This window comes from Hippopotamus amphibius, chromosome 8 (assembly GCF_030028045.1).
Source record: "Hippopotamus amphibius kiboko isolate mHipAmp2 chromosome 8, mHipAmp2.hap2, whole genome shotgun sequence".
NCBI classification, from domain to species: domain Eukaryota; kingdom Metazoa; phylum Chordata; class Mammalia; order Artiodactyla; family Hippopotamidae; genus Hippopotamus; species Hippopotamus amphibius.
This window is the reverse complement of record NC_080193.1, coordinates 6,258,225-6,286,055: the sequence shown is the minus strand read 5'-3', so window position 1 is coordinate 6,286,055 and position 27,831 is coordinate 6,258,225. Positions and strand designations below refer to the sequence as shown.

General features: G+C 52.2%; 1 protein-coding gene across 4 annotated transcripts in view; it reads right to left on the bottom strand.

Annotated features, from left to right (window-relative positions):
• Window positions 1–4,343: 4,343 nt before the first annotated feature.
• MN1 (MN1 proto-oncogene, transcriptional regulator) overlaps window positions 4,344–27,831 on the bottom strand; it is a 47,142-nt gene continuing 23,654 nt past the window's right edge. Inside the window, exon 2 of one of the 4 annotated variants that reach the window (XM_057746590.1) lies at window positions 4,344–7,359. In XM_057746590.1, the coding sequence (XP_057602573.1) occupies window positions 7,178–7,359 (182 nt within the window). In that variant the 3' untranslated portion in view covers window positions 4,344–7,177. Of the gene's footprint in view, window positions 7,360–16,511; window positions 16,638–16,802; window positions 16,902–18,528; window positions 18,702–27,831 lie in introns of those variants that run through there. The other 3 variants (XM_057746591.1, XM_057746592.1, XM_057746594.1) reach the window with 3 other exon arrangements.

Genomic DNA, 27,831 nt, shown 5'->3' with positions numbered 1-27,831 from the left:
AAAACCATAAAGCTACTAGAAGAAAGCAGGACCCCAGGGAAGACACAAAGGGCTCTTGCCATAAAAGAAAGTTGATAAAATGGACTTTGTGGAACTTGTGAAATTATAAAACTTTTGTACTTCAGAAGACACCACAAGAAAAACCACAGACTGGGAGAAAATATTTGCAACACACAGAGAAGGGGCTTGTATCCAAAAACAAAAAGAAAAGCAACTGAGTAAATAATTGGGCAAAGAATTTGAACAGACATTTCACCAAAAAAGATATACAGAGAGCAAACAAGCACATGAAAGTACACACAACATCATTAGGGAAATAAAAATTACAATCACAATGAGATATCACTACACACACTCTAGACTGGCTAAGTTAAAAAGATGGATAGTAGCAGGTGTTGGTAAGGGTGTTGGAAGGAACTGGAGCTCTCAGATGGTGCCAGTGGGAATGCAAAGTGGCACAACGACTTTGACAAATGGTTTCAGTTTCTTAAGAAGGAAAACATGCACCTCCTATATGACCCAGCCACAAATTTGTACACAAATCTTCAGTACTTTTATTCCTAGTAACCCAAAACTGAAACCACTGACAAGCATATCGACGGGTAAATAAACAGACTGTGGTATATCCATTTGATAAAATACTACTCAGCAATAAAAAAGGAATAAACTACTGACTCATGCAACTCTTGCAACTCAAAAGCATTACACAGGGTGAACGAAATAAGACCCCAAAGATTGCAGACTGTTTGATTCCATTTACAGGGCATTCGAGATTAAAGAACAGGCAAAACGGAGCAACAGTGATAGTAATCCAATCAGTTGTTGCTTTAGAGGTGGGTTGGTGACTGGAAAGGAGCAGGAGGGAACTTTCTGGGGAGTGTGTCGTAATGTGTAATCTTGATAGAGCTTTGGGTTACACAGGTGTAGACACATGTGAGAACACATCAAATTATACACTTAGGATCTGTGCCTTTCATTGCATGTAAATTATACCTCAGTCTTTTCTCTTTTTTTTTTTTTAATTTATTTTTGGCTGTGCTGCGTCTTCGTTGTGCACAGGCTTCTCATTGCAGTGGCTTCTCTTGTTGCAGAGCACAGGCTCTCGGCATGCAGGCTTGAATAGTTGAAGCACTTGGGCTCAGTAATCGCGGCACACAGGCTCAGTTGCTCCTCGGCATATGGGATCTTTCCAGACCAGGGATCGAAACCCATGTCCCCTGCACTGGCGGGAGGATTCTCAACCACTGCGCCACCAGAAGAAGTCCCTATACCTCAATTTTTTAAATGTGAAAATGGGGTAGTAGGGAACCCTGGGTTAAGTAAACAAACCAAAACCTCCTTCCAAGATGTAGCTGTAGCTGACAGTGTGACAGGTCCTCAAAAACTTAAATACAGAGTTTCTATGTGACCAGGTAGTTCTGCTCCTAGGAAGATACCAAAGAGAATTGAAAACATACATCCACACAAAAACTTGTATGTGAATGTTCGCAGCAGCCCTTCGTACAACAGCCAGAAAGTAAAAACCATCCTAATTACCGTCAGCTGGTGAATGGATAAACAAAACGCGGTATATCGTACAATGGAATACTATGTAGCCACAGAAAGCCAGGAACCTTGAAAACATTACGCTAAGTAAAAGTAGTCTGACCCGAAAGCCACATATTATATGACTCTATTTATATGAAATGTCCAGAAGAGGCAAAGCCATAGAGACAGGAAGTAAATTAGTGGTTGCCAGGGGCTCTCTAGGGTAATTGGGATTGACTGCATATGGGTCTGGGGCTTCTCTTTGGGGTGATAAGAACATTCCAGAATTGGACAGCAATGATGGTTGCGTGACATTGTGAATATACTGAAAGTGGCTGAATTATACAGATTAAAATCATTAAAATAGTGAATTTTGTGTTATGCAAATTTTTATCTCAACAAAAAATTTTTTCAAGGTTCCTGGGACACCTCATCAGACTATATTATAATTGCCATATTAGGGTCTTATCCTCATCCTATGATACTGTTATAACTGCAGAATTGGGTATTCGCTCCCAATCTCTTCCGGTCAAGTCAGCCCTGTCTGGGGACAAAAGCTTGGCACCTTCCACACCCTCTATCTCCTTTACAGCCCAATTGTGATTCCCCAGTGAGGTCCTTCCTACAAATCCCCTTGTCAGTTAGGGAAATCCATGTTTTACTCTGGTCTTGATCTTTTCTAAGATCCTGGCTAAGATGGTGTTTCTGTCAATATGGAAAGACCAACCTGCAAGACGCACCGGCCTGAAGCTGGAGTCCCACCCTGCCCTCCCCGGGGCCAACACACACCCCAGTGTTGCAGCTCCACCCGTATCTCAAGATCCCATTCCCCCCTCAACATGCCAGTCCGTGGTCCTTCTGGTTCATGAACCCTCTGAGACATGAATCCCTTCACTCACTCATCCATTCATTTCACACCAACCTGAAGGCTCCCAAATGCCCACCCCCGGTGGTCACCATTCTGTTACCTTTCTTCCCTTCCTTGGGTACTGAACACAATCACATACCACTGCCACTTTGAAAAGGAGACCTTTAAAGGTTGAAGAGATTTTTAAGCTCCTCCAAATTAAAGTGAGGATAGAGAGCATGTCCTTAAAACTTTACATTCTAACAAATATGCTCTCACATACACAGCTGACCCTTGGACAATGAGAGGGGTCGGGGTGCTGGCCTGCCCTCAGCCGAAAATCCACATAGAATTTATAGTCGGTTCTCCTTATATGTGGTTCTTCCATGTCTGAGGTTCTGCATGCATGGATTCAACCAGTTCCAACTGTGTAGTACTGTAGTATTTACTACTGAAAAAAGTCTGTGTATAAGTGGACCTGCGCACTTCAAATCCACATTGTTCATGGATCAACTGTACAGAGAAAACCTTAGGGACTTCCTTGGTGGTCCAGTGGCTAAGGCTCCATGCTTCTGATGCAGGGGGCCTGGGTTCAATTCCTGGTCAGGGAACTAGATCCCACATGCCGCAACTAAGAGTCCCCATGCCACAACTAAGAAGCCTGCATGCTGCAAGGAGGAATCCATATGGCACAACTAAGACCAGACACAGCCAAAATAAATAAATAATAAACACATATTTTTTAAAAAAAGAAAAAGAAAACTTTAGAAATTGAAGGGAAGAAATACCACACAATTAAGGTGAACTCCTGTTCATCCTTCAAAACCCTACCTGGGCATGACCTGCTGGAGGAAGCCTTCCCTAAGCCTCCTACATGGGGTTCATGGATCTCTCAGAGTGACATTCATCCCTCGTACCACCATGGGTTATTGGGCATATTCCCCTCACTGTTATCTGCCAATCTACTTGTCTGTCTCCTCCTCACCACACTTTCCCCTTTGTAGACTAAGGCTCTGCTATGACCTCAAGTCTGAGGCTGCAGGTGCCAGATTGAAGACGCTGCCCAGTGGGTGGCCCACAGGACAGCCGGAGCTTTTATAGGGCTTATGGGCTGGAGTACATAGTAACCTTCAAGCGAGATGTGATTTGCTCCCTTTTAGAGACAAAAAAATGGAGGCAGGTTATACCACTTGCCCATGGCCCACAGCTGTAAGCTGAGGAAGCAGCATCCAACTCAGGACAGCCCGCCTCCAAACGCTGTCAGCTGTGCCGTGAGCCGATCATGACGTGACGTGAACAGTGTCTGTAGAATACGTGGAGCCCTCCCAGGTGCTGCGTCCACACAAACCATCTCCTATAATGACTCCATGAGTTGCTCATCTCATAGACGAGGAAAAGGAGGAGCTGAGAACCGACAAAACTTGCAAGAGGTAACAAAGCTTACTGGAATCTGAATGCTGGGACCCAAAAGAAAAACCATCCCACAGCACAGCCACCTGAATGCTACCCCGCCGCCCAGCCCCTCGCTCCCTCCTGCACCAGTTGTTCTCAGCCCCAGGGGTCATGCCCCGCACAGGACACTGGGCAATGTTTGGAGACATTTGGGGTTGTCACAGGGAGGGGAGAGGAGAAGAGATGCTACTGGCATCTAGGGGGTAGAGACCAGGGATGCTACTAAACATCCTACGGTGCACAGGACAGCCACCCCTCCCCCACCACAAAGGATTATACAGCCCAAAAGTCAACAGCGCAAAGTAGAGAAATTCTGAGATGACCCAACTTAGAACAGCATCAATGCACACATGTGCACGTGCACAGGCACACACACACACACACACACACACACACACACACACACACACTACAGCATCCAGACCCCCATGGAATTTGAAGAGACCCATGGAAACAGGGGAGCGGGGGTAGAGAAAAAATGAAGCAAGCCCCGCCCACAAATGTACCACAGTCACCATTAACGTCATATTTATTGTTATTTAGCTGCTCAGGAAAACATATACAGGTATATACAATATGCATGAATACAGAAGACTGCACTTTACATATTTTTTTAAAAAAGAAAGAAAAAAATAACACTCAATTTCATGAGCTATTGTCACAGTCTTCCAACCAAGCATTTCAGAAATGAATTTCTTTGAAGAGTCAAAAAAGATTACAGGATTGCCTAACACACAGCAGAGTTAAGTTTTCATATTTTACATGTGCAATAACGTTTTCATATTCTTTCCCGAAGAGTTTTGCTATGCAGTACCGATTACCAGTGTTTGGAGTCTTGTGGGTTGGGTGTGTTTTTAATTTGCTTTTATTCTTTCCATTAAACCAAATTTAATGAAATAACATCCTTTCGCTTAAGGCTATTTTTAAAGCTGTTCCATTCTGGGGTCATGGGGAGCAAGAAAGTTTAAAACTTCACGGGTTTCCGAGGTTGCTAGGACCATGAGCAGATGGCCATGTGCTGATGGACTCAACGCAGGGAAAGTCAAAGACAGAAGTCAAGATACTTGGCTCCCCGGCCTTAAGCAATTCAGGAGAAATCATTCCTGTTTAAGAAATAAAAGGATGAAGCTCTCAAACAGCTGTACATTGTGGAATCAGAGGGGGCATGGAGTTTTGCTCAGGCTATGGGCTGCCTCTCCCGCAGCCGGTGGCAGCAGGGACTTTCCCTCCCCTTTTCTCTCCTTTGGTGGCAGAACCCGGGACTGAGGCAGCTCCCACTTTCTTCTTGCTGATCAGTTCACACCACCTGCATCTGCCTGCCCTCTGCAGGGGCCGGGGTCAACCCTGGTCAGACTGCCTGTGCAAGAACTTCGGACCATCAGACTCAGACCCGAGCCAGAAGGGCCGGCCCAGGGAAAGACAAGGCGGGTGGAATGGAAAGAGCCAGATTTTTCTGGATGCTCTTCTCCCTTTGCTGAAAAGTTCTTTGAAATAAACAATGTGGGTGTTGTATGGGGAGCCCAAAGCCTTCAGGTCACTTGCTAGAAAAAGCCAGGTCTGCAAACTCTGGGGACACGGGGCATGGGAGGGGGAGGATGGAGGGGGCACGCAAGGCTCAACACAGAGCACGTAGTAAGATGCTCGTTCACGGAAACTGAAAGCGAGTAGAAGAGTTACTGACTTGGGTGACATGATATCAGTCACTTCCTGTCTGGCCCACCTGGAAGCTGAGTGCCCCCCAACCACCCCCATGAGTCACACAAGCCCTTGGGAATCATCAACAGCACCCAAAGATGCCCACCCCTGGCAACTCTGGTCCTCCATGGACCGCCGCCCTGGGAGGACCAGGTGACAGGCCTCAGCTGGGTCCAGCAGCCTTGCTTGCCCGGCCGTTCCCTCACTTCCACTCAAAGAAGTTGTTCCTTCATGAGACGCATGAGACGTGGCTCTGGTTTCGCAACAGGCTGAGATTAAATCAAAAGGGGGAGGGGGTGGATTCCAGGGTTAAAAAAAGGCCCAAGAATCAAAGTCACTAGGTCCAGTCCCTTTCTCCCTGCTCTAGCCCTCAGGAGTCTGCAAACCCCTGCAAAGAATACACACAGGCTCGGGGGAGGGGGGCTTGGCAGGCAGAGCCTGGGGGCTCCCTCACTTAAAGAGCCCCTCGAAAAGTGCTGGCGAAAGCCTGGTCCCTCCCAAGGATGGGAGGCTGCCCAGGTTGGAGACGGAACAGGAGAAGTGGGAGAGATAAGCCAGTCCTGCTCCTTCTCCCCCGATGCCTGGCTGGGGACAGATGTCAGGAAAGGTCAGGGCTGAGAACTGACCCTTCAACTCCAGCACCCCAGACCCAGCCGGCCTGGCCGTAGCCGAGCCAGGAGCCTGCAGCCCCCAGAGCCTCTGGGTGCTGGACAGGCACCATCCCCACGCGGACCAGGGTTGCTCGGCACAGAGTGAAAATTCAGAGCCTGGGCGTTTGTGCAGAGGCCCAGAAAAGGAGAGAAAACACCACTGTCGAACATTCCGACTCCTTCCCACAGAGCAGGCTGGATACGTCATCACCTCCAACTGCAGTGAAAGGCAGCTTCCAGCAGAAGAGAAAACGGAGCTGAAGGCTGAGTGTGTGTTTGTAGGAACGAAAATATATATCTCTATTTTCTTAGGGAACAGACAAAACAAAATCCCAGGCGGAATACCTAAGGGGGGCATTAATTGTTTGGCTCCTGCCTGACTGATGACAGTTGGGTGTCAATATATAATATTGTGATGACAATTTGACTCTCACCCGGCAATATTCCAGAACTACTATTCTCCAGGATTTCCATTTTAATAAGCAGTGAACAAAGCAAAAAGGAAAAGAAAAAAAAAAAACAAACAGGCGGTGGGGAGGGAGGTGGGGAGGAACAACACTAAAAGAGAATAAAAAAGGAAAGCAACTCTTGTCTTATTATGAAATAACAATACTTGGACATACAGCAGCATGAAAATAAAACAAGGAAAGAGGTCATCTAAAAAACGTATGCCAAGGTTACAGAAAAATGGGAATTACCTAGCAGGAAAAAGGCTTCAGCAAAAGTTTGCTAACTGCAGAAGGGTTAACACTGGTAACATACGTGGCAGACAAGTTTCTTTTTTAAAAAAAATTTTTGAGGTTTTTTTTTTTTTCCCTTTAAATTAACCCTTTCCGGTCCATATGCCACTAAGCAGGTACCAACCTAGAAAAACAAATCATCCCCTCAGCAATAGTGGCCCTTTCAAATTAACAGAGCAGGGTAGAGGTGGGGTCAGGTGGAGCGGGGAGAGGACAGAGAAGGGGGAGGGAAGGGCCTGGTGGGAGACTGGGTATTTCTTGTTAATTCAAGTTAGGGCGGCCACGAATGTCCCGAATCTGTTGGAAATATCAGAATGCAGGGACCGCCAGGTGGGCACGGAGGCTCGGGCCTTGGCATCACCCACGTCATCGGTGCAGTGGACAGACAGGCACTGCAAGTGGCTGCCAGGCTGCGTTGCCGAGGCCTTGTTCACGGGGAGGTCGTGGGCTGCAGAGAAAGAAGGAAGAGAGGAGGTTAGCTGCGTGCTGGACTCTGCAGGAGGCCCTAATGGGGGTAGAGTGGCAGAGGCAGGAGAAGAGAGGCCATGTCCAGGTCCTCTTTTCATGCCTAAAGACGGTCTAAGGAGATCTAAAGATGTGTGGTTCGAATCCTCCTGCTGTTGCCTCTGACTTGGGCTGTGAGACCTTAGCCAAGGGAAGACCTCCTGTTGGGTCTTGTTTTTCCCCTCCCCCCTTGGGAAATAGGGGTGTTACGCAGGATAAACTCAGGGTTTTCCCATCTCTGATGGAACAGAGTTCCCAAAAGATTAACCAGACCTGAAGTAAGTTGGGAAGGCTTCCTGGAGGAGGCACATCCAAACTGAGCATTGAAGGATGCATAGGAGTTCATCAGATGTGATGAAACAGGGGAGGGGAGGTTGGTCCAGGTCTAGAATACAGACCATTCTCTTATCAGCCTCCAGACAGACATTTGCTAAGGGACTGCTGTGTTCTGGGAACTTCCTTACAGTGCCAAACTGCTCAGAGCAGTAGAGGCTAAGAGTGTGGACTCCCCAACCACAACAGTGCCCTTTGCCCCTCCCCAGCTGCTGCATGAAAGGACTTTAGGTGATAAGGGTGAGCGAGTCTATTGCTCTCCTACACCCTCAATAAAAATCCCCTTAATTTCCTTCTCATTCAGTCACACAGCACCAGAAACAGCACAGATGGTAGAATTGCTTGGATTAGACACAACTTGAGGGAAAAGAATTTGACAACCATTCACACCTTAGTATGAATTATATTAGAAGAGAACAAGGAATTGGGAGTCTTGAGGCAGGGAAGGAATGGAGCAGTCATTTCAGAGGACTTCTAATTTACTGCTGCCCAGTGACCAATAGTTCTGTTCTGAGGCCTATTAAATGATGATTATTCTCATTATTCCTTTTTCAGAGTCTGACTCTCAGAGAGGCAAGGTGACCTACCCAAGGTCACACAGCCAGGATGAGGCAGAGCTGGGTTTGAAGATAGGCTGATGGTGAACTTCTGACTCAGCAGAAGTGAGAAAAGCTGGAACTGGGGGTGGGGGCCCAGCTCCGGCCAAGGGAGCACACCCAGATACTGAACTCCACGACCGGCCCGCCCTCCTCAGCACACTGTGCAGGCCCAGCCAGGGCCCCATGCCAGGCAGGAGTCACCCCGCCCATCCCACCCTCTGGGATCAGGGGGAGGCTTCCCCCGAGAGCTGAGCCACGGCCTGCAGAGAAAATCCTCCCAGAGGGATGGGCCCAGGCAGCCAAGGCCAGGTGTGACTAACTGGGTTTGGGGTCCCCACCCTGGAGCCCCAGAGGCACCCAGCTTCGGGACCTGCATTCTTGGGAGGAGCTGGGACTGGGAGGGAAGATTCTCTTCTTTGCTTCTTCCTTCATTTAATGAACAAGCCTTCACTGAGTCCTTACTATATGCCAGGCGTGGTGTAAGCCTGCAGATTCCAGCAGGAAACAAGGCACTGTCTTCCTCTTCCTCCTGCATCTGACAGCGAGGCTGGGAGACAGTGTCATAGCACAGTCGTTTTGGAGTCACAGACTGCAGCTTGAATCCCAGACCCACTACTGTGTGGACGAGGTCTGACACTTTCCCTCTCTGAGCCTCAGTTCTATTCACTGGCAAAGTGGGGGTGATGCTGTCTCCCTCAGGGTCTTGTAACACATGTCCTGACATACATTGACATCCCCAGACAGGGCTGCTGGGACTGTCAAACGTGTCTGGGGTGGGGGAGGGGAGTCAGGAGGTGAGGGGTCCTTGCAACCATCTAGAAGCCTCCAAGTCTCGTCCCCTCAAGACTGGCCAGCTGGGCATGCTCCTGCCCATGAATCTGGACTCTTTGCCCATTTTGTGGACGGGAAAGCTGAGGTGCCGAGCCTGAGGTTCCAAAGTTTGTTAGAGGTGGTGAAGCTGGGACGCCGTGACCCCAGCAAAGGTATGGGTACCAAACTCAGGGTCCCCTTGCCCACAGCGGGCCCTGGATTCCAGCCACACTGATGCACTGCCCTCACACCTCTGCGCCTGAGCCCACGCTTGCCTTGCTCCCAGTGACACCCTGCTGCTTAATGCCTCCAAAAGGAAATTTGTTCCGAGCACTGCGAGATCTAGATTGGCGGAAGGAGTAGCATCTGCCAGAGAGAGAAAGAGAGAGAGAGAAATTCTGAAAGGGATTCCTTACTGCACTTTACACACATTATCTCCAGGAGCTGACACAGCAATGCTTGTGCCCATTTTACAGGAAGGAAACTGAGGCCCCTTGCCAAAGTCTGCAATAGCTAAAGAAAGACAAGACGCAGGCATGATCTCCTGACACCTGGTTCCCTTGCTCTGTGGCTTTAGCACCAGGAAGGTGGACACAGAAGGACCAGGACTCTCACGAGAGCTGGGTTTGCTCAGCGATGCTCCCAGACTTCTCCGAATGGCCAAATTTCCCAACAATGCTTTATTCCCAAGTTACAGACGACTCAAACGCATGCCTTGCGCCAAAACCACAGAGAGCTGCTCTTCTCACTTGGAGTGGATTTAATGAGGGCGTGGCAGGCACACAGTCGAACACTTCCATGTATTATCTAACTCCATCCCCCAGCAAGCCTGGCAGCTGGATGACCCTTCTCCCCACTTTAGAGAGGGCACATGGGGCTCAGAGAGGGCGAGGGGCTTGCCCGACGTCACAGAGCACAGGCACAGGATTCCCCAGCCTCTGCCTGGGACAAGCAACTGGGTCTGGTATCCACGGGGAATGTTTTTAGGAGAGAATATGACTCCAGTTCTTGACAATCCAAGCATGACCAAACTCATCCTCCCGCCGATTCATTCCAGCTGGTGGGACCCAACACTCCCTAGGACCGCGGCTCCCCTGGGCTGCCGAGTGGCTGCCGATAAATCAGTCCCACGGGAGCCGCCTCAAGTCAGGGCCTGCCCCGGCCCCGCTCCTTGGGGCAGCAGGCATGCCGGCCCCCACGCCAGGACCCAGAGATAAAACCACCCCCTCGCCCAGCTCCCAGGGTTGGGGGAGACCCTGGAATTACTCAGTGCCCGGCACTGGCAGACACCGCAGAACCTGATGGGTGTTGTCCTGTTTTCCACTGTTGGCTGTTGGCCTCCCCCATCAGACTGTGGCTGTGTGGGGAGGGGCAGGTTTGGCCTGATCAGCTCAGCTAGGGCCTACGCGTGGACTGTAAAGGGACCCTCAGCCCTGTTTGACAGAGGAGAAGACTGAGGCCCCAAGGGACAGGGAGCTGTCCAGGGGTCACCCGAGGCCAGGTCACCATCTGTGGGACTGGCCCTCTCCTTTTAGCCCAGGATTCCCTGCAGGTCAGGCCAAGATGGAATCCCAGACCCTCCAACCTGGGCAGCTGGCCCCCACCGACAGGGCCTCAGTTTCCTCATCTGTAACTTGGCGATGGTGATTCCCATGGGCGTGGCTCAAGGCAGCTGGCAGAGACCCTACAAAAGAGTTGATGACGCCCTGCCTGTGGGTGGTCAGTTCCTGAGGCGTGGAGGCTGGGGACAGCATCGATTCAAAATGTATAACCACGAGGTGCCTCACCCCGGGCAGCACAGGGGCTGAGAGGAGAGGCTTCCGGTTCACAGGACAGGATGGCGTGCCTGCCCAGCAAGGAAGGACCGCGGGGAGGTTTTTAAGGTCATCCCCCTATTGGCCACAACGGACCACCTGAGTCCCCACGCACAGGCGCAGGGCCTGGAGCTGGGATGCCCGGCTCTTCCTCCCCCCAAAGGCTCTCCCTGCCCTTTCTCCACGTGCACAAGCCCTGTCTGACCCATCCGGCCCCTTCCTAGAGCCGCCTCCCTGAACACTGCAGACTTGGCATCACACTATCCAGGTACCGGCTGCTTTCAGCTCACCCTGCCGCCAACATAAGACCATGTCGGATTTTGTCTTCAGCACCTCCCCATCCACAAAAGGGATGGTAAATCCTACGAAGGGAAGGAAAGAACCTTCAGCCAGTGCCCAAAAAGTGACCGTGTGAATAACAGATGGAACTCCACTCCTCCTATGGGTTCCACAAGGATCACGCCTGCCGTCTGTGGAGCACCGGACCTCCGTGCACATCAGCACTTCAGCTCTCTGAACCTCAGTCCTAGGAAATGGGGGAAACAATAGGACTGGCCATCATGCAGGCAGTGATGAGGATTAAGTGAAATGATCCATGTAAAGTGCTTAGCACTCAGCGCGCTCCCGCCAACGCCAGGAGGACGGCCCTGTGTGGCTGCCGACTGGCCGGCAGGGACCGGCCGGGCTGGGACGGCCGGCTGGAGTACGCAGGGAGACGGCTGAGTGACCCTTTGGCTGGCCACGACTGGGTGAAGGGAGAAGGGAAAAGATGTGCATGTGTTTACCCAATGGGACAGCTCGTTGTTCATTGCACTTCTGGAGGTGCCGCCCACGGAGGGGGCTGAGTTTTTCTTTTTTTGAAGTCAGCAAAACAGGCCTTGTCATTGCCTTGCTCTGCACTCAGTATCCCCCGAGAATGGGTTCCAGTTTGGGTGGGCCACGTGCTCGAGCATCCTGAGTTCCGGGAGTGGGGAGGTGGGGGGGATAGCTGCCACGCGCCACGGTAGCTGAAGTGATGCCTCAGTGGTACCCACAGCCACCGCTCTGTCCTTGAACCCTCAGAGAGGGAACTTCTGCCTGGTCCCCTCCTGTCCCTCTGTCCCCCAGAGGGGAGGCTAGATTATGGGGGTCAAGGGTGGGCTCCAAATAAAACCCAGGTCAGGAGCTCCCTGGGTGCTAATCCAGGGTGCGGCCTAAGCAAGGTGGTCACCTGGGCTATAGAATGGGAACCTACTTCACAGGCTTGGAGGAGGAGGAAGTGAGATGACAAGGGTGAAAACTTTAGCACATAATGCGCCCTCAGAAAAGGGTCGCTGCTCTGAGGATTATTATAGTTTCTATACGCTAACAGCCCAGGGCTTTGGAGGTAGGCAGAGCTAGGAATGCCGTGCGCCCACCCTGTGCCGTGGGGCAGTTTCGTGGTCTCCTTGGGTGCCGGGGGCCTGCCCCGCCCCCTGCCCACCAAGGCTCGGGGGCCCCTGGGGTGCAATCCCAGGCGGAGCAGGGGAAGTAGAATTCCGTGCGTATTTTTAACTCAGCGCTTATATAAGCAGCATGTGGGCCTCAGAACACAACAGCGAATGACTCTCGCCCGGCTCACCCTCGCCAGGTTCCGACAAAGGGAAATGGTTTTTGGTTTCTCCTTTATTTGGACCTGGCAGCGGGGAGACACGGGTGTCTGTGACAGCTGCCACTCAGGGCCACTGGGCCTGGAAGCAGAGGCAGGCAGGCCTGGAAGCCGCAGGGCTGAGCCACCTGTTCTCGGCACCTCTGTCCTACAGCCCGGCCGTCCCTTAGGGCCCCCAGACACATCCACGTACCCCCAGACGCTCCTAGCTCCTAATCCCCATCTCCAAGAAAGGCTGGGCCATTGCACCCCGGCTAGTGCTGGGCATCACTCTTCCCCAAGCATAGAGCCCGGCCCCAGGGAGGGAAGAGACTGCCTCCAACATTCATCCGCTTCTCTTCTGCTGCGTTGCCTCTACCCTGGTCCAGGCCCCCACTCCTGCCTGCAGCAACCACCCTGCTGCTCTCTCTGCTTCCGCGCTGGCCCACACACCTATCTTCCCCTGTGAGCTGGGTGAGAAACTCCGAAGCACCCACCGGAGCAGGCCCCTCTCCTGCGTACACCTTCCGTGGCTCCCCAGTGCCCCCAAGATAAAGTCTCCAGCTTCCCATGACCTGGCTTGCTTCCTTCCTGGGCCTCCAGCCTCACCTCTCAGCTATACCGTCTCTCGAAGAGAGACTCCCCACCTCCACCGCTGTGTTCCTGATGTTTCTTCTGCCTAGAACACCCTCCCCACCTCTGCTGACTCCTAGCATCTACCTGGCTGTCAGCCTCGTGGTGATGTTCCTCCAACGCCCCACACTTGCAGATGGCAGCCTCCCACCAGCCACCATATAGTAACGATGCCACCAGCGACCGCCTCACTGGTTACAAGGAAGCACTGACAAATCTTCCCTGGCAAAGGGGGAATCCTGAGTTCCGAGCCCCTTAGCAACAGGCCACCAAAGATGGAAAACATCACAGGGGTACTTTGGAGTCAGATGACCAAGGTCTGTATCTCGGTCCCTGGCACTTTTCCCAGCAGGTTGATCTTGGGCAAGTCACTTTCCCTCCCTGAGACTCAGCTTCTTTCTCTATGAAATAGGATAAGGTCGGCACCCAGGTCCTCGCCAAGTTCCATCAGGTTCTACCAGGTAACGGCCACGAGCAATCAGAGCAGGAGTAGAGAGTCTTAGTGGTTAGCAAAGTCCAAGGCTTTTTAATGCAGCACTAATGCCCATCTCCAAGAACCCGCCCCCAGTGGAACTGGCCCCCACACTCTAACTGGAATCCTTCTGCAGACCATCACAACCCTACGGAGGACCCCGCCTTGGCTGCCCGACCAAGTTTAGTCCCTGCATCATGTGCCCTCCTTCAGAGATGTCGACAGTCCGAGGGACTCACCGACTCTAGCCTCAGGGGCAGGAACAGCAACTCTAAGCCAGATGTCAGGCGGCACAAAGACAGTCTAGCCGGCCACCAGCCAAGCGGGAAGACAGCAAACCCCAATCCCCACCCCTCTCCTGCCCCACACTTGGCAGCTTTGGGATGTTCAGAAACCTGGACTCAAATCCTACCTCCTCCCGCCGAGTCTCAACTCTGCCCTTCACCAGTTCCATGACCTCGGACAAGCTCAAATTGCTGAGACTCGGTTTCCCCATCTGTACAAGGGGATAACATTCCCACCAGTCAAGGTCAGAGGAGCCTGGCCTGGATGGAGATCCTGAGGGCAGACACCCACGGGCTCCCCTCAGTTTCTCTGGGCCCTGGCACGCAGTAGGTACCTGATAAGGATTCATGAAATATGTGAATGAAGACTCACATTCTCATCCCAGCTCTTCACCTGCTTGCTGTGTGACCTTGGGCAAGTCACTCTCCCTCTCTGGGCCTATCTGGTCCTCTCAAAAATGAAGGTGGTGAGTGAATGTACAACCCCCCTGACTCTTTCTATCCCTTCGGGGTAATCAGATTTCACATTCAATGAAGGCAGGAGGCTGAGGCAGGCGCCCTCCCATAACAAGGGACACTAAGATACACTGACCTCAGCCTCCCTATGGGGCCCCAGCTGATCTCATTGGACCAACCCAACACCCAGGGAGAGAGGGCCCCACACTCCAGCCCTTCTTATAGGGGAGGAGACTGAGGTTCAGAGGGAACGTCACTGGCTCACAGTCATACAGCCGGCCTGCGGCAGAGCCAGGGTCTGTCTGATGCCAAAGTCACAGGAAAAAGTAAAATGTCCCAGACAAGCATCAGGTACACCCTCTCCCTCCTCCTCTCTCCAGCTCTCTCGTTTCCAACCCCCTCTTCTGCTCGCTCAGTCTCTTTCTCTTGTTCTCTCCCTCCCTTCCTCTTTCTCTTTTTCTCTCCCCCTGCCCCGTCCCGTATCAACACTCCCGCTTTGGGGGAAAGGGCCCTGAAGCGCACAGATGGGCTGAGAACACCCCGGGTGACACCACAGCCAAGGACAAAACACGAGGCCCCCATTCAGTGATTTCTCTGTGAACGCTGCCCGAGCGTTTCCACATCAGTCCCATCGGGTGGGGGCAGCATACGGCACGCATGGGGGCTCCTGAGGGGCCGGGAGGGCCCTCACCACCAACTGGGAGGCCCCACGAGGGTGAGGAACGGGCCTCGCTCCAGCCGCTGGGGCAGCTCCGTCTGGGGAGCGGCTCAGCCAGGCCCCTGGAAGCCTTCGGAAATTAATTGGAGTTGACTTGGCTGAGGGCAGCTGTCATTTAGATTGAGAACTGGCTGAGGGCTCCACTGAGGCGAAGCAGCAAGGGCATCCCTGGGATCAGGCTGCTGAGAGCTGGGGGCCGCACCGGGACGGGGGCGGGGGACTGATTTCCTGGGACCCTCCCCAGCCACAACGGAGGAGGCACCCGTGTGGCGTACAAGGGCCAGAGCCCAAGGATGGATGGGGCAGCCCCTTTCCCCGGCCTGAGTGCCTCCATCGGGCTCCTTCTCCCGGCGCCTGCGGCCATGTGGTCAGTGACCTGTGCCAGATGCAGCCCTGTGCACCCCCCAGGCCACTCCCAGCCTGCCTGCTGCCGGGACGTGACAGGCCGGGGGGCTGTGAGCCGCCCCTCAGCCTGCACCTTCCTTCTGACAGAGTGCACAGGGGTGTATCAGGGTGCTCGCGCAGGGGGAGCTCTGCACGGCATGTCCAGAGCACTGGGCTTCAGGATTGGCTTTGGGGATGTTAACTCCTCCCAGCCTCAGTTTTCTCATCCATGAAATGGGGCTAGAGACTGTATTATTCTCATAGGGCTGTTGGGAGAGTCCAGCGATAATACAAGCAAAGCACTTAACACACTGCCAGGCACCAAAGGTGCCCAAGAAATAGTAGCTGCTATTAGCATTTCTAGTACGCTTATTATACTGGAGATTCTCTCCAGCCCTGTCTCCAGCAGAGCCCTTCCCACTTTGTTTTCTCACCTTCTCGCCCACAATTCACCCCCATGACATTGGAACCAGTGCTGTGTGGCCCTGGGCAGGACACTATCCCTCTCTGAGCCCCCGTGTTTCACTGGGGGCAACTTAACACCACGGCCGACACCTCTCTGAGCTCCCCACTCTGCCTGGTGTGCAGTAAGCCATTCAATCATGATCTTTATAGAACAAGACAAATATATACACGTATTTCTATAGAATTATTGGGTTGGCCAAAAAGTTCGTTTGGGTTTTCCCCTACAACCTCAACGGGAAAACCCAAACGAACTTTTTGGCCAGCTCAACAGAACTGTGTTGTTTTCAGCCCATTGGAAGAAAAAACAGACTCAGTGACAAGTCTGAATTAAAAAAAAAAAATAAGTTTTTGAAGTGCTGATGCTTCTGGTGGAGGTTCTTGGGGGCATCTGCCCTGGTCACCCATCCTCTGGACTGTGGAAGTTTGTACTCTTCCTGTGGCAGGTTGGTGGGGAGGCAAGTGGCCTCTAGGCCCAGGTAACTTCCATAGCGCCGCTGTGTCCCGAGGAAGGGCTCTGCGTGGGCACTGGTCACGGGACAGTGATGCACTTTGGAGACAGAGGCTTGGGTTCAAACGCCAACCCTGTCACTGCCGGGCTGTGTGACCCACGATCAGCTGCTTTGACTCCCCGAGTCTCTATTTCCTCACCTAAAAAAATGAGTTTGGTTGTTGCTGCCTTGCAGAGAGGGGGAGGAAATGCCTGGTACCCAGGGATGCTCAATATCCAGTTACCATAATCATTTCCCCAAATCCAGGCCTGGGGCAGCCTGGAAGAAGGAGTCCTCTAGATGGTGATAACAGCATGACCATGGGCTAAGGCATCACAAGCAAATGCGTGCTCCAAGTTGTGTGCTGGGCGCTGGGTTCAGAGAGCCCCCAGCCTGGCGGAGAGATGTTCTGGTAACCACAGAACTGCAGAACAGAGACAATCTCTGTCAGAGCAAAGTGGGACCCAGGGGATGGGTGAGGATCTAGGGAGACTCTGTAGAGAAGAGGACGTGCTAGGGGGACTTAAGCATGAGTGTAAAGCTCTGCATCAAGAGAAGCGAGAGGGGTGCCCTAAACCCTGCTGTGACTATTTCAGAAGAGCAAGAGGCCAACCCTGACTTAGAGCCTGGGGGACCCAGAGGAAGAGGAGGCTGCAAAGCTCAAGCGGAGTGAGCCATGGAGGACTGGAAGCATTTTTGTTCCTGCAAAGGAGAGACAAGAAGGTTTTCGAGCAGGGGAGGGGCTTCGGGAATCTGTCAGAATTAATAAGAGGCTTGCACCTTATCCTTCCGGCCCTGGCATAGGACACCTGATTTAGAAACACACTTCCTCTTTAGGGACGAGGTCCCTTGCTCCCCAACTCTAAGCAAGTGGGGGGATCGGATTGCAGCCCCATGAGAACGATACTCTGAGAGAGCTCTGGTCCAGCTGGACCTGCCATTCCTCCCTGGCAGCTTCTGAGTCAGACACCTGTAACTCACGTCCCCAAGAAACCCAGCTCGGTCCTAATCCCAGCCCTGCCACGTCTCAGCTGGTGGCCCCCACAAAAGACTCCACCTCTCTGTGCCTCTACGTCCCCTCCTCACAGTGGACGTGATCATCATGCCCTGTGCTTTTACATCAGTGAACCCTCTCTGAGGATACAGGTGGGGAAATTGAGGCACAAAGGGGGCAGAATTGCATCCCAGGTCATCCACTGATGAGCAGAAGGGTTGAGGGCAAGTCACGATCTCTCTGCTTCTCAGCTTCCCCACTTGTGAAATGAGACTGTATACCAACTGGGCGGTGCTGCTGGGAGACTGACATTTGATAGAATTAACCAACAGACAAGAACTAGTTAGCACTTATCACGTGTTTGTTCTTTTAAACTCACTCCTTCCTCACCATAACTCTGGAGGGCAGCTTCTATTCTATTAGCCCCATTTCACAGATGAAGAGCCAGCCAGGGTCAGCACACTACTGCCCTCAGGGTATGTCCGGCCCACCATCTGTTTTTATAAATAAAGTTTTATTGAAACACAGCCATGCTCAAATGTTTACATTTTCTCTATGGCTGCTTTCTTATAAAAGTGGCAGAGCTGAGTCATTGTGACAGAGGTTGTATAACCCACAAACCTAAAATATTTACTATCAGGCCCTTTACAAAGAAAGTTTGCCAACTCCTGAACCTGGGGCTTAGAGAGAAGGTCCCGGCCCAGTGCTGGGATGGATGCCATGTCTACCAGAGCACTCAGGCCCTGCCTGCCTGGCCTGTCACCCTCCACTTTGCCCACTACTCTGTCCTTCCCCAAGTCGAGGTTGAGCTGAGGGGGGTCCTCAGGGGCTGTGAGTGCTGGGGGCTGCCTGATGTGGGCGACTCACCTTTCCTTGCAGAGCTCACCTTTCTCCTCTTTTGTTACATTTGTGGACATGTTTTAGAATGACTTTTTTTTTTTTAACAACAACCTCTCTCCCCTACAAGCAGCGTTTTACGATTTTATTAATTTTTAAGTAGGAAGGCAGAACGGTTTCCATTATAGCCAGAGAAGGAAGACCAGGGCCACGTGAACGGGGAGGACACTTCTGATTCCCTAAGGGTCACCACGCAAGTCCTCCCAGATCAGCGGTGTTGTCGACACACCAACATCTTTCTCGGGAGCATGTATGGAGCACCTACTGTGTGCCAAGCTGCTCCTTCCTACTAGCGTGAACTTGGATAATGCTGCTTGCAGAGGAGAGAGGTTGCTGTAAAAAAAAAAAAATCATTCTAACACGCGCCCACAAATGCAACAAAAGAGGAGCAAGGTGAGCTCTCCGAGGAAAGGCGAGTTGCCCGTATCATGGGCAGCCCCCAGCACTCACAGCCCCTGAGGATCCCCCCTCAGCTCAGCCTCGACTCGGGGAAGGACAGAGTAGTGGGCAAAGTGGAGGGTGACAGGCCGGGCGGGCAGGGCCTGAGTGCTCTGGTAGGCACGGCAACCGCCCTGGGGCTGGCCCAGGACCTTCTCACTGGCTGACCTCATTTACCCCCTCAACAGCCCCATGAGGACCAAGGTCACACAGCTAGAAAGTGGAGAGCTAGCATCTGAACCCAAGTCTGTGTGAGTCCAGAGTCTGTATCCTTTTAAGCAGCCCGTGGCATCTGCTTGGCCTGGGGAGGGAGACAGGTGGAGCAGTAGAAGCTGGCCTGGGCTTGGAAGAAGCTGGTTGGTCCCTCCCATCCAGACAACACGGACCAAAGTTCCTGGGACGCCCGGCCTGGCACACCCACCTCCCGAGGGTTCCAACAGGTCCAGCCTTGGGCTTTCTGGGTTCGAGGCGTGTCTGCCAAAAACAAACCCCAATGTGCTGTCTCTCCACGCCGGGCTCTCCTCCCCTACTCCAGGAAGCCAAGCACCAGCCCTGCCTGAAGCTGGCTGTGTGACTTCAGGTGCATCATTTGCCCTCTCTGGGCTGCCACTGTACATGTCAGGAGTCCCGGCTGCCAGGCCTGTGACTCTGTGACCTAAAGAAGCCACCCAAGTCGGTGTTCCCCACCCCAGATTATGCTATAGACGGATGGGAAATGTTAGCTAAGCTCTACCTTGGAGCGGCAGAGGGGACTGGCTCGGCCCTATGTGCTCCTGCTGGGCCTGCAACGCCCACAGTGTTTCTCTGGGGCTGAGCTGGGAAGGCGAGGGACACGGCATTCCTTCCAGGCAGGGAGTGTGAGAAGAGGCAGGCACGAGGGCGGGGGCCAGGTGACTAAGCCGACCCCAGTCTCGCCTCCTGTCACATTTTCCATGGACGAGACACATTTTGCAACACCCACACCCCACCTCTTGGAAGGATTTTCTGGATTTGGCCTATGTCTTAGGCATGGAGAAGCAGGATTAAGACTCAGTGCCTCTCCTCCCACGGCAGAGGTCACAGTTCCTTGTCTCTGTGATCTTCTGAGGAAAGCAGAACTGGATCCTAGGAAGACTGGGCTGGCTGGTGCTATACACTGGGGAAACTGAGGCCAGAGAGGGTTAAGTCAGGGGCAGGAGTGTGACCAAATCAGAGGATTCTGGCCTGCCTGCTGAAGCCAGCACTCAGCCCGCTCCTCATTCAGAAAGTTTCACAGTGGAGTTTGCAGTACGCTGTCACCAAGTGATGGCAAAACTACTCTCGCCAGCTCTCCCCTCTTCCTCAACCACTACTGTCACTTCTCCCTTCACCTAACAATTCCACGTTCTCCTTACTCAGGTAGGGCTCTCCAAGCCCCACAGTGGGCTCCAATGACCACCAGGCTGTGACCTCTGGTGCTAACCCTGACTTCTCATAATTGTCCTGCTCTGTGCTACTGCCTCTAGAATGTGAGCTCCATGAAATCAGTAGCCTTGTCTCTCCTATTCACCACGGTGGCCCTTGCACCTGGCACATAGTAGGCTCTCAACCAATATGTGCTGACTGCACCAGTTCCTGGGGGCAGGAACAAACCCTAAAGAATCATTAAAACAAGGAAGATTCAAACCACATCACCTGGGCCTCCAGAGACCTAAATAGGATCTAAGGCTTCCTGGGTGCCAATGAAGCAAGACTTTATTAGGAGGTTTGCACACTGCCCCTCCCCAAAATCCACTGAGAAGGGCCACCCCCTCCAGACCATCCAGAAATGGAGGAATTGCATCCACTTACTCTCCAGATCCCCAACCCAGCCAGCAGACTTCCTTCCAAGTCTGGAGGTTAGAATTCTCCCCTCTTATGTTAGATCTGGCTGGTGTGCGAGGAAGGCACAAGAAGCAGGTGCCTTTAATGGAGAGAAAAACTCGAAGGGTCAGCTGACAAATGCCAGCGATTTCCTCCTGCTGGAGAATGATGACCCAGGGAGTCCCGACCAACACCCCCACCCAGACACCCTTCCTGCCTACGGACCCTGAGCCTGGACTTGCTGGGATAACACCTCTGAGATGGACTTTAAGTTGACACCAGGCATGGGAATCAGTTAAATTACCCTCCAATGCTCTGACATTGTCTCTCTTTTTAGTTCTTTTCCAGGGAAAGGAACCACATCCCAGACACTATTCTCCAAGTTTCTTGTATATCACTGCACTGGGTCCTCTTGTTAACCTTTGGAGGGTGGAGCTGTTATTCCCTTTTTTTTTTTTTCAGTGTCTGCCCTGGGGTTTTTGTTTGGCTTGTTGTATGTACACGTTATTCCTTTTTAAAGGATGTTAGAAACAGGTTCAGAGAGGTTGGGTGACTTACTCAACATCACACAGCTAGGGAGTGACCAAGGCAGGATGAAGCCAAGACAGTTTCCGAAGGCTTTCTATTTTTTCCCCACACCAGAAAGGGAGGGAGAGGAAGGAAGGAAGGAAGAGAGAAGGCAAGAAAAGAGTAAAAAATGATTCTCACTCTCCTAAAGGCCATCACCTGGCCTTCCCTCTTGGTCCACCTACTCTGTGCCTGGAAACACCTGCCTGTTTCCTGGGGTGCCACGGGATGAGGAAATGCTGGCCTCCATGTCACGGCTTGATGGGGGCATCTGATCCAGACCAGGCCTTGCCCACTGCAGGGTCTGAGTTCTGGGGAACCAGGCCCCCTGGGGAGGCGAGCGGAACAGAAAGGAAAAGCGTTTATCGTCCTGTGCAGAGCTCACCCACCTGAGCAAAGCTCTTGCAGAGGTGGTTTCCAGCTGCCTGGGGGCAGGTGTCTGTTGCTAAGCAACAGGCTTTCACCCAACAGGCTATCCAGAGTTCATGGCACACTTGGGGTATAACAAGTTGATGATCTTAGGGGCCTTTACAAGTTCAGGGGCTCTAGGAGTCAAGAAGCAGGCCATCCAGTATAGTAGCCACTAGCCACATGTGATGTCTTAAATTTAAATAAAATTTAAACATCAATTCCTCATTCACAACTAACCACACTTCAAGTGTTTGACAGCCATCTGTGGCTAGCGGTTACCGTACTGGACAGTGCAGACATAGGACAACTCCATCATCGCAGAAGGTTCTACTGGACAGAGCTGGTCCAGAACTACAATCTACAAAGTCTCTCCCAATCTGCGTCAGCAGCTGCCGTGACTACTAGTTTTCTTACAAAAGGAAAGCCCTATTGTCTTTCAAATAGGGAGGTTCCATAGATGGAGTTACATTTTGGGCTGGAAGGAGGCACAAAGGTCATGTCTTCCAGGATTATCAACCACCTGGGACTCACACCAAAACGTATTTCCTCTCGAGTCCACAGCAAACTGTTCATCAGCCTTGGCTCTCCCTCCCACAGAACCCAGAGACAGCTTCAGAGTCTTTCTCAACACAATGCTCTAGGCAGCCAGAACTAATCCATCCAGTTTAGCACTTGACATTGAATCTGTCAATCTGACCTGGTCCAATCACAGAGAGGAGGAAAGTGAGGCCCAGTGAAATAAAGTGACTTCCCTGAGGTCAGACGATGGTTCAAGGTCAGGCTAGGATTAAAACTCACATCTCCTGCTTCCTGTTCTCCCCATCACATCTCCCCCATGAAAGCTCTGGATAGTCCAAGTTCATGATCCTCAAAAAAGAGGCCAGGAAATGCAGTGACTAAAGGCTAAGAAGAGTGATGGTAATATTAGCAATAATAATACCAATGAGGCCAGGTTATTGATCACCTGCTCTGTGGCTGACCCCAAGCCTCACTTCTAACCAGTACCTTCCATTATTCTCACGACAACCTATAATGTACACATCACGATCCCCGTTTTCCAGAAGATAAGTAAAGGGAGCTTGGAAGATCCATGGGGACCCACCCAAGGTCACATCATCACTAAGTGGCACTCATCCTCTGATATGGATAACTGGCATTCGGAGCACTCAGCACTGATTATGCACGACTCCACATTCCTCACTCCAACCCAAGACAATCTCTGGCCTCCTCTTACAGGACTCTCCCGCAAGTCCTCTCTGGCCAGCATGGAAGATGGATCCCACAGTCCCCAGCATTAATTCACAGAATGATCAAAACTGCCCCCATTTTACAGATGAGAAAAACTGAGGTTCGGAGAAGGAAGTTGTTTTGGCCAAAGTCCCACAGTTGGGAAGTGGTGTTGCTGGGATGTGAACGCTGGAGAGAGAACACTAAACTTTGGATTCCGTTTCTGGAAGTCGACTGCTGGGATCTTCCAGAGAGGTTGTGGGACAGGACATGTGTAGAGCCAGCTGCTGGAAAAGCCAAGCCCAATACTCCTGGCTGAGGCTCCTCAGATATAAAATATGGGGAAGGGGGCTGTGCATTTCCTCCTGCTCGGTCCTCCCCAGAACTCTCTACCTTGGGGAGAAATCACCACTGTGGGTTTAAGTCCTGGTGTCGGGGACAGTCGGGGGCAGCTCACACTCAGCCTCCAACGAGCCCAGCACCCAGCCCAGCAGGCACCAACTCAGTCTGTTCTCACCCCAGTGCTTCTCCGCTGCTCGGTACAGAAATTGCCCAAGACTAATTGTAAGTAACATTTAATTTTATCAGGGATAATTACATGAAATTAATTCAGCTTCTACCTGCAAGCACTTTGTTACCACTCGCTTTTCGAGGGAGCTGGGGTGAACACTGAGGACCACAGAAGCAACCAGGGGAGGGGAGAAGGGAGAGGCTGCTGAGATCGGGACTGAACAAGCAACAGACATCACAAGTAATCAAGTGAAGATAACGGCTAGCACTTAAGTGAGCACCAACTGTATGCTTGTGTGAAATGTTCCTCATATGATGTCACTTTAACTCAGGACAGTCCTGTAGGTGGGCATGTGAGACCACACCCCCCATGCCCCCCATTTATAGAAGAGGCCACTGGATCTCAAAGGAGCAGACATCTATGTGCCATCAAGGAGAGAGCTGGACTCTGGTTGAAGCCCTTCCCGGCCACTTCCTAGCAGTGTGATCTTGGACAAGCCAGCTTGGGCCTCGATTTCCTCATCTGTCAAATGGGAATAAGGACAGTAAACTGCGCCGGTGGTTTTGAAGAGTCAATAAGATAATGCAGGGACTTCCCTGGTGGTCCAGTGGGTAAGACTCCATGCTCCCAAGCAGGGGGCCAGCCTGGGTTCGATCCCTGGTTGGGGAACTAGATCCCCCATGCATGCTGCAACTAAGAAGTCTGCATGCCGCAACAAAGATCCTTCATGCCACTACTAAGACCCAGTGCAGCCTAAAGTAATTAATTAATTAATTAAATATTTTTTAAAAATATAAGATAGTGCTGATGACACACTTAACACAAGTGGCACTCAGAAAGTGCTCAACGGATGCTGGGGGCACTTTCACCCTCGTCATCCTCCAACAGCACTGGTGCAGGCTGGGGCCTTCTGCTTCCATGAGCCCCAGTTTGAGGCTGGGTTGGGGGAGGATCAGGAGAAGAATCTGAAGAAGGCCAAGCTCTCTCGGCCTCCCCAAGGAGGCCTCACACACAGAATCTCTGAGCCAAGAAGCACAAATGAGGCCCTGAACAGGCTGGGAAACCCAGCCTGCTTCTCCCCAGGCTCCAGCCCCCAACCCAACCCTCCAGGAGCCCATGTGGGGGCACAGGCTTCCCCAGGGCACCAAGAAGAAAAGGGGGCCCCTCTCCCACAGCTGCTATCGCTGCCAGCCTCCCTGAGGCCTGAGGGGGGATGGAGCCGCTCTGAAAGGCCGCCGGGCGCCGGGGGTTCATTCAGCTGTTTTCGGGTGGCTCCAATGAGTTCATTTTACCGCGGTGGAATATTAAACAGCTCCTGGGGAAACAGATGCTGGGCTTTGGCTTCACAGGGAGGGAGGAAGGGAGGCCACAGGCCAGCAAGGGGAGAATTCAAGTTCCGCTTCAGGCGGCTCCAAAGACCTTTCCAGGCTCGACTCAGCCTGAGTCGTTGTCACGGTGACCAGTGCCTGGGGACCAAGTGCACAGCATCATGTGGGAAGCCAGGCCGGCACCTTGAATGTTTCACTTCACTTAGGCCTCACAACCGTAGGAAACAGGAGCTCCACTATGCCCATTTCACAGACAAGAAAATTGAGGAACAGAGTAGCAAAATGACTCACTCAAGGCCAGACAACAAAAAAGGGCACTGATATTCGAACTCAGGTCCCGAAACATCACCTTGGTCCTTTTATCTACATAACTATCACTCACCACCCCCACGGTACCCTCTCACGGGTAGATACGGAGCAAATGGACCCCTGGACAGAGGTGCAGCTGCCAGGTGCTGTGCCTGCCCCGTGCTCAGATTTCCCTCCACTCTGCAGAGAACAATTCCACTTCCTATTATTCTAATAATAATCCCTGACATCTGAGCAGCTTTCTTGGAGGCTGCCAAACGCGTCTGGGTGTATCACTTCCTTGAAGCTTCAGAGCAGCTTCCCCATTCCAGACAGGGAAACTGAGGCCCAGCCAGCAGGGTAGACCACAAAGCCTCCGCCCAATTAAAGGCAAAGTGATGAACAAACCCTCCTCTGCTTCCCCTGCAGACTCCAGGTCCAGGTTTATCCCACTGCCTACGGAGGAAGTTGGCATTCTCTCCCCACCACCAGAGCACAGAGAGGTGAGGTGACTTGCCCAGAGCCACACAGCTGGGTTCCAAGATCAATCCCTCAAGCTGGGCAGAGCGCCCCACTCCCAACTCTCACTGGCTCCTTGCTATCCAAAGAGGTGCTGATCATAACATGGGGCTTCTTCCCTTTGGGACTTCATCAGAGCCTACATTTTTTCCCTCCATGATTAGGAATAAATAATAATGATAACAATTAACATGTATTAAGTTTACCAGGTACAATTCACCGATCATAAGGCTTAATGTGTATGAATGGGTGTAGCGCCCCACCGCATGGAACCCCGAGAGGCGGACACTGCCTTCATCCTCAAGTCACAGATGAGGAACTGAAGCTCGGGGACCAACACCATATGGTCTCGCCATTGCCCTTGGGCAACTTCATGGGTGATGGAGACCAGGTGGTCATGAGGCATGAGCTCTGTACTGTTTTTCTGTTTCCATGGACTGGCAGTGTCCCCGTGCTTAGGGGCAGCCTGGCCCAGTGGGCAGAAAGATGGGAGTTGCGGGGGTTGGGGGGCAGATCCGGCTACACCACCTGCCAGCCACACCCACAAGCAGGTCCTTTTCCTCTCTGCACCTCACCCTTCTCATCTGTAAAATGGATCAACAGAAGTAGCTGCTTCACAGTGGGGTGAGGATGCTATGGGCAACTCAGAGGAGGCACTGGCACAAGCTTGGCTCTCAAACTGGCCCCCCTGACCTTTCAATGGCTGCAGAGTGGTAAAGAGTCCAAGCCATCCTTGAGCCAGGCCTCTTCTCTTACTGGACTCTAGAGATTGGGGTTGAGGGTGGGGCAGCCTCTGGGAAATAGGAGTCGAAGGTTCAGAATAAGAATCGTTGGGCCCCAATCCTACCCCTATCAGCTGAGAGACAGTGTGTCACCATGTGTCTTGGGCCTCAGTTTCCCAGTCTGTGACGTAAGATGCCTCCTAGGATGCTGACGGGGTTAGAGCAGTGGATGGCGTCAGGCCTGCCCCACCAACCGCATCCAACTCGAGTCCAGTTTCCAGCACACCAGAGGTGCTCAGTACGTGCTCTTGGGACCACAAATCCAATTTGCATTCTTCTAAGGGCTGCTGCTGTGGCTGCCCTAGCCCTGCCCCTGCTCCCCTTCCCCGCAAAACCATGGGAGTAGTTTTCAGCCCAAAACCCTAAAAAAGAAGTCTCGGTGACAAAGTCCCCTGACTCGAGTGCAAAGAGTAGTAAGAAGCGCCCAGAAGCCACAGGCAGGGGCTGGGCTCCAAGGGGTTAAGCTCAGCTCTGATTTCTCCCGAATGGCAAAGACAGCAGCTGCCCCCCTGCTCCCCGCTGCCTGAGGCCTGACCTCTGACATTTCCACTCCCAGCCGCACTTGCATTTAAAAAAGGGAAGGAAAAAAATTTAACCCTCCACACAAACAGTTTGGTGAGAAATGGGGTTGGGGGGGGGTGGCAAGGAAGGAGGGGGTTGCTGCAGATTTCCTTTAACAGAGTTCAGTTCACCCAAAAAAACATTTTTTTAAAGAAAGACCTAGAAGGGAGGCAGAAGGGGGAACAGGAGAATGAAAAGGTGGCAGACAAGTTCTCCGGAATCAGCGGGCACCAATACATTTTCTGATTAATTAACCCTGAAAGGGGCCCCTCTCCCAGCCTTTCCTGGGGGGAGGTTCTGGCTGGCAGAGCCCCGTGTGCAGAGCGGGGCGGCCTCTCTGGGGGGGGATTCACTTAGAGGTCCCGGGGGAGCTCAATCCCCTCTCGAGGCTGCGCTGCAGTTAAAGCCAAGGATGATAAGGAAATTTATCAAATGAGATTTACACAGGGAAACCCTAATTAAGAGGTTAGTCTCCAGTTTAATTGCTTTCAAACCTAGGCAGGCAGGCCCAGGCAGATGGATTTTCAGTCTGACCTCATTAAAAAATAATAATAACCAAATAGAATACAGAGGAAAATCCGAAGTCCACAATGTGGCTAACAAGCAGAGGTGGGGAGAAAGGAGGATGAAGGGCCGGGGCCGGGCCTGACCCAGAATCCACTGGCTCGTGCCCCCTGGGCTGGCCGCAGACCCTGAGCTTGTGGTCCTCTTCTCTCCCCTCTTGAAATCGGGTGGTTCTGGGCTCCCCACTCCTTGAAGCCTTTTCTCCCCCAGCCCCTGTTCCCTCTGAAGCGGGCAGGCCGAACATAAATTGGAAGCATGCATCCCCCCCACCCCCACCCCCCAACCCCAGACGGACGCCACATACCAGACAAAACGACTACAGGCCTGGTCATCTGGGGTTAAGAATGGTTTTTGTTTTTGGCAGGGAATGTGGAGGAGCCCAAAGGAACTTGCCCAGCCGATTGTTCCAGGAATGAAAGGCAGAGAAGGAAAGGGGGGCGGGGGGA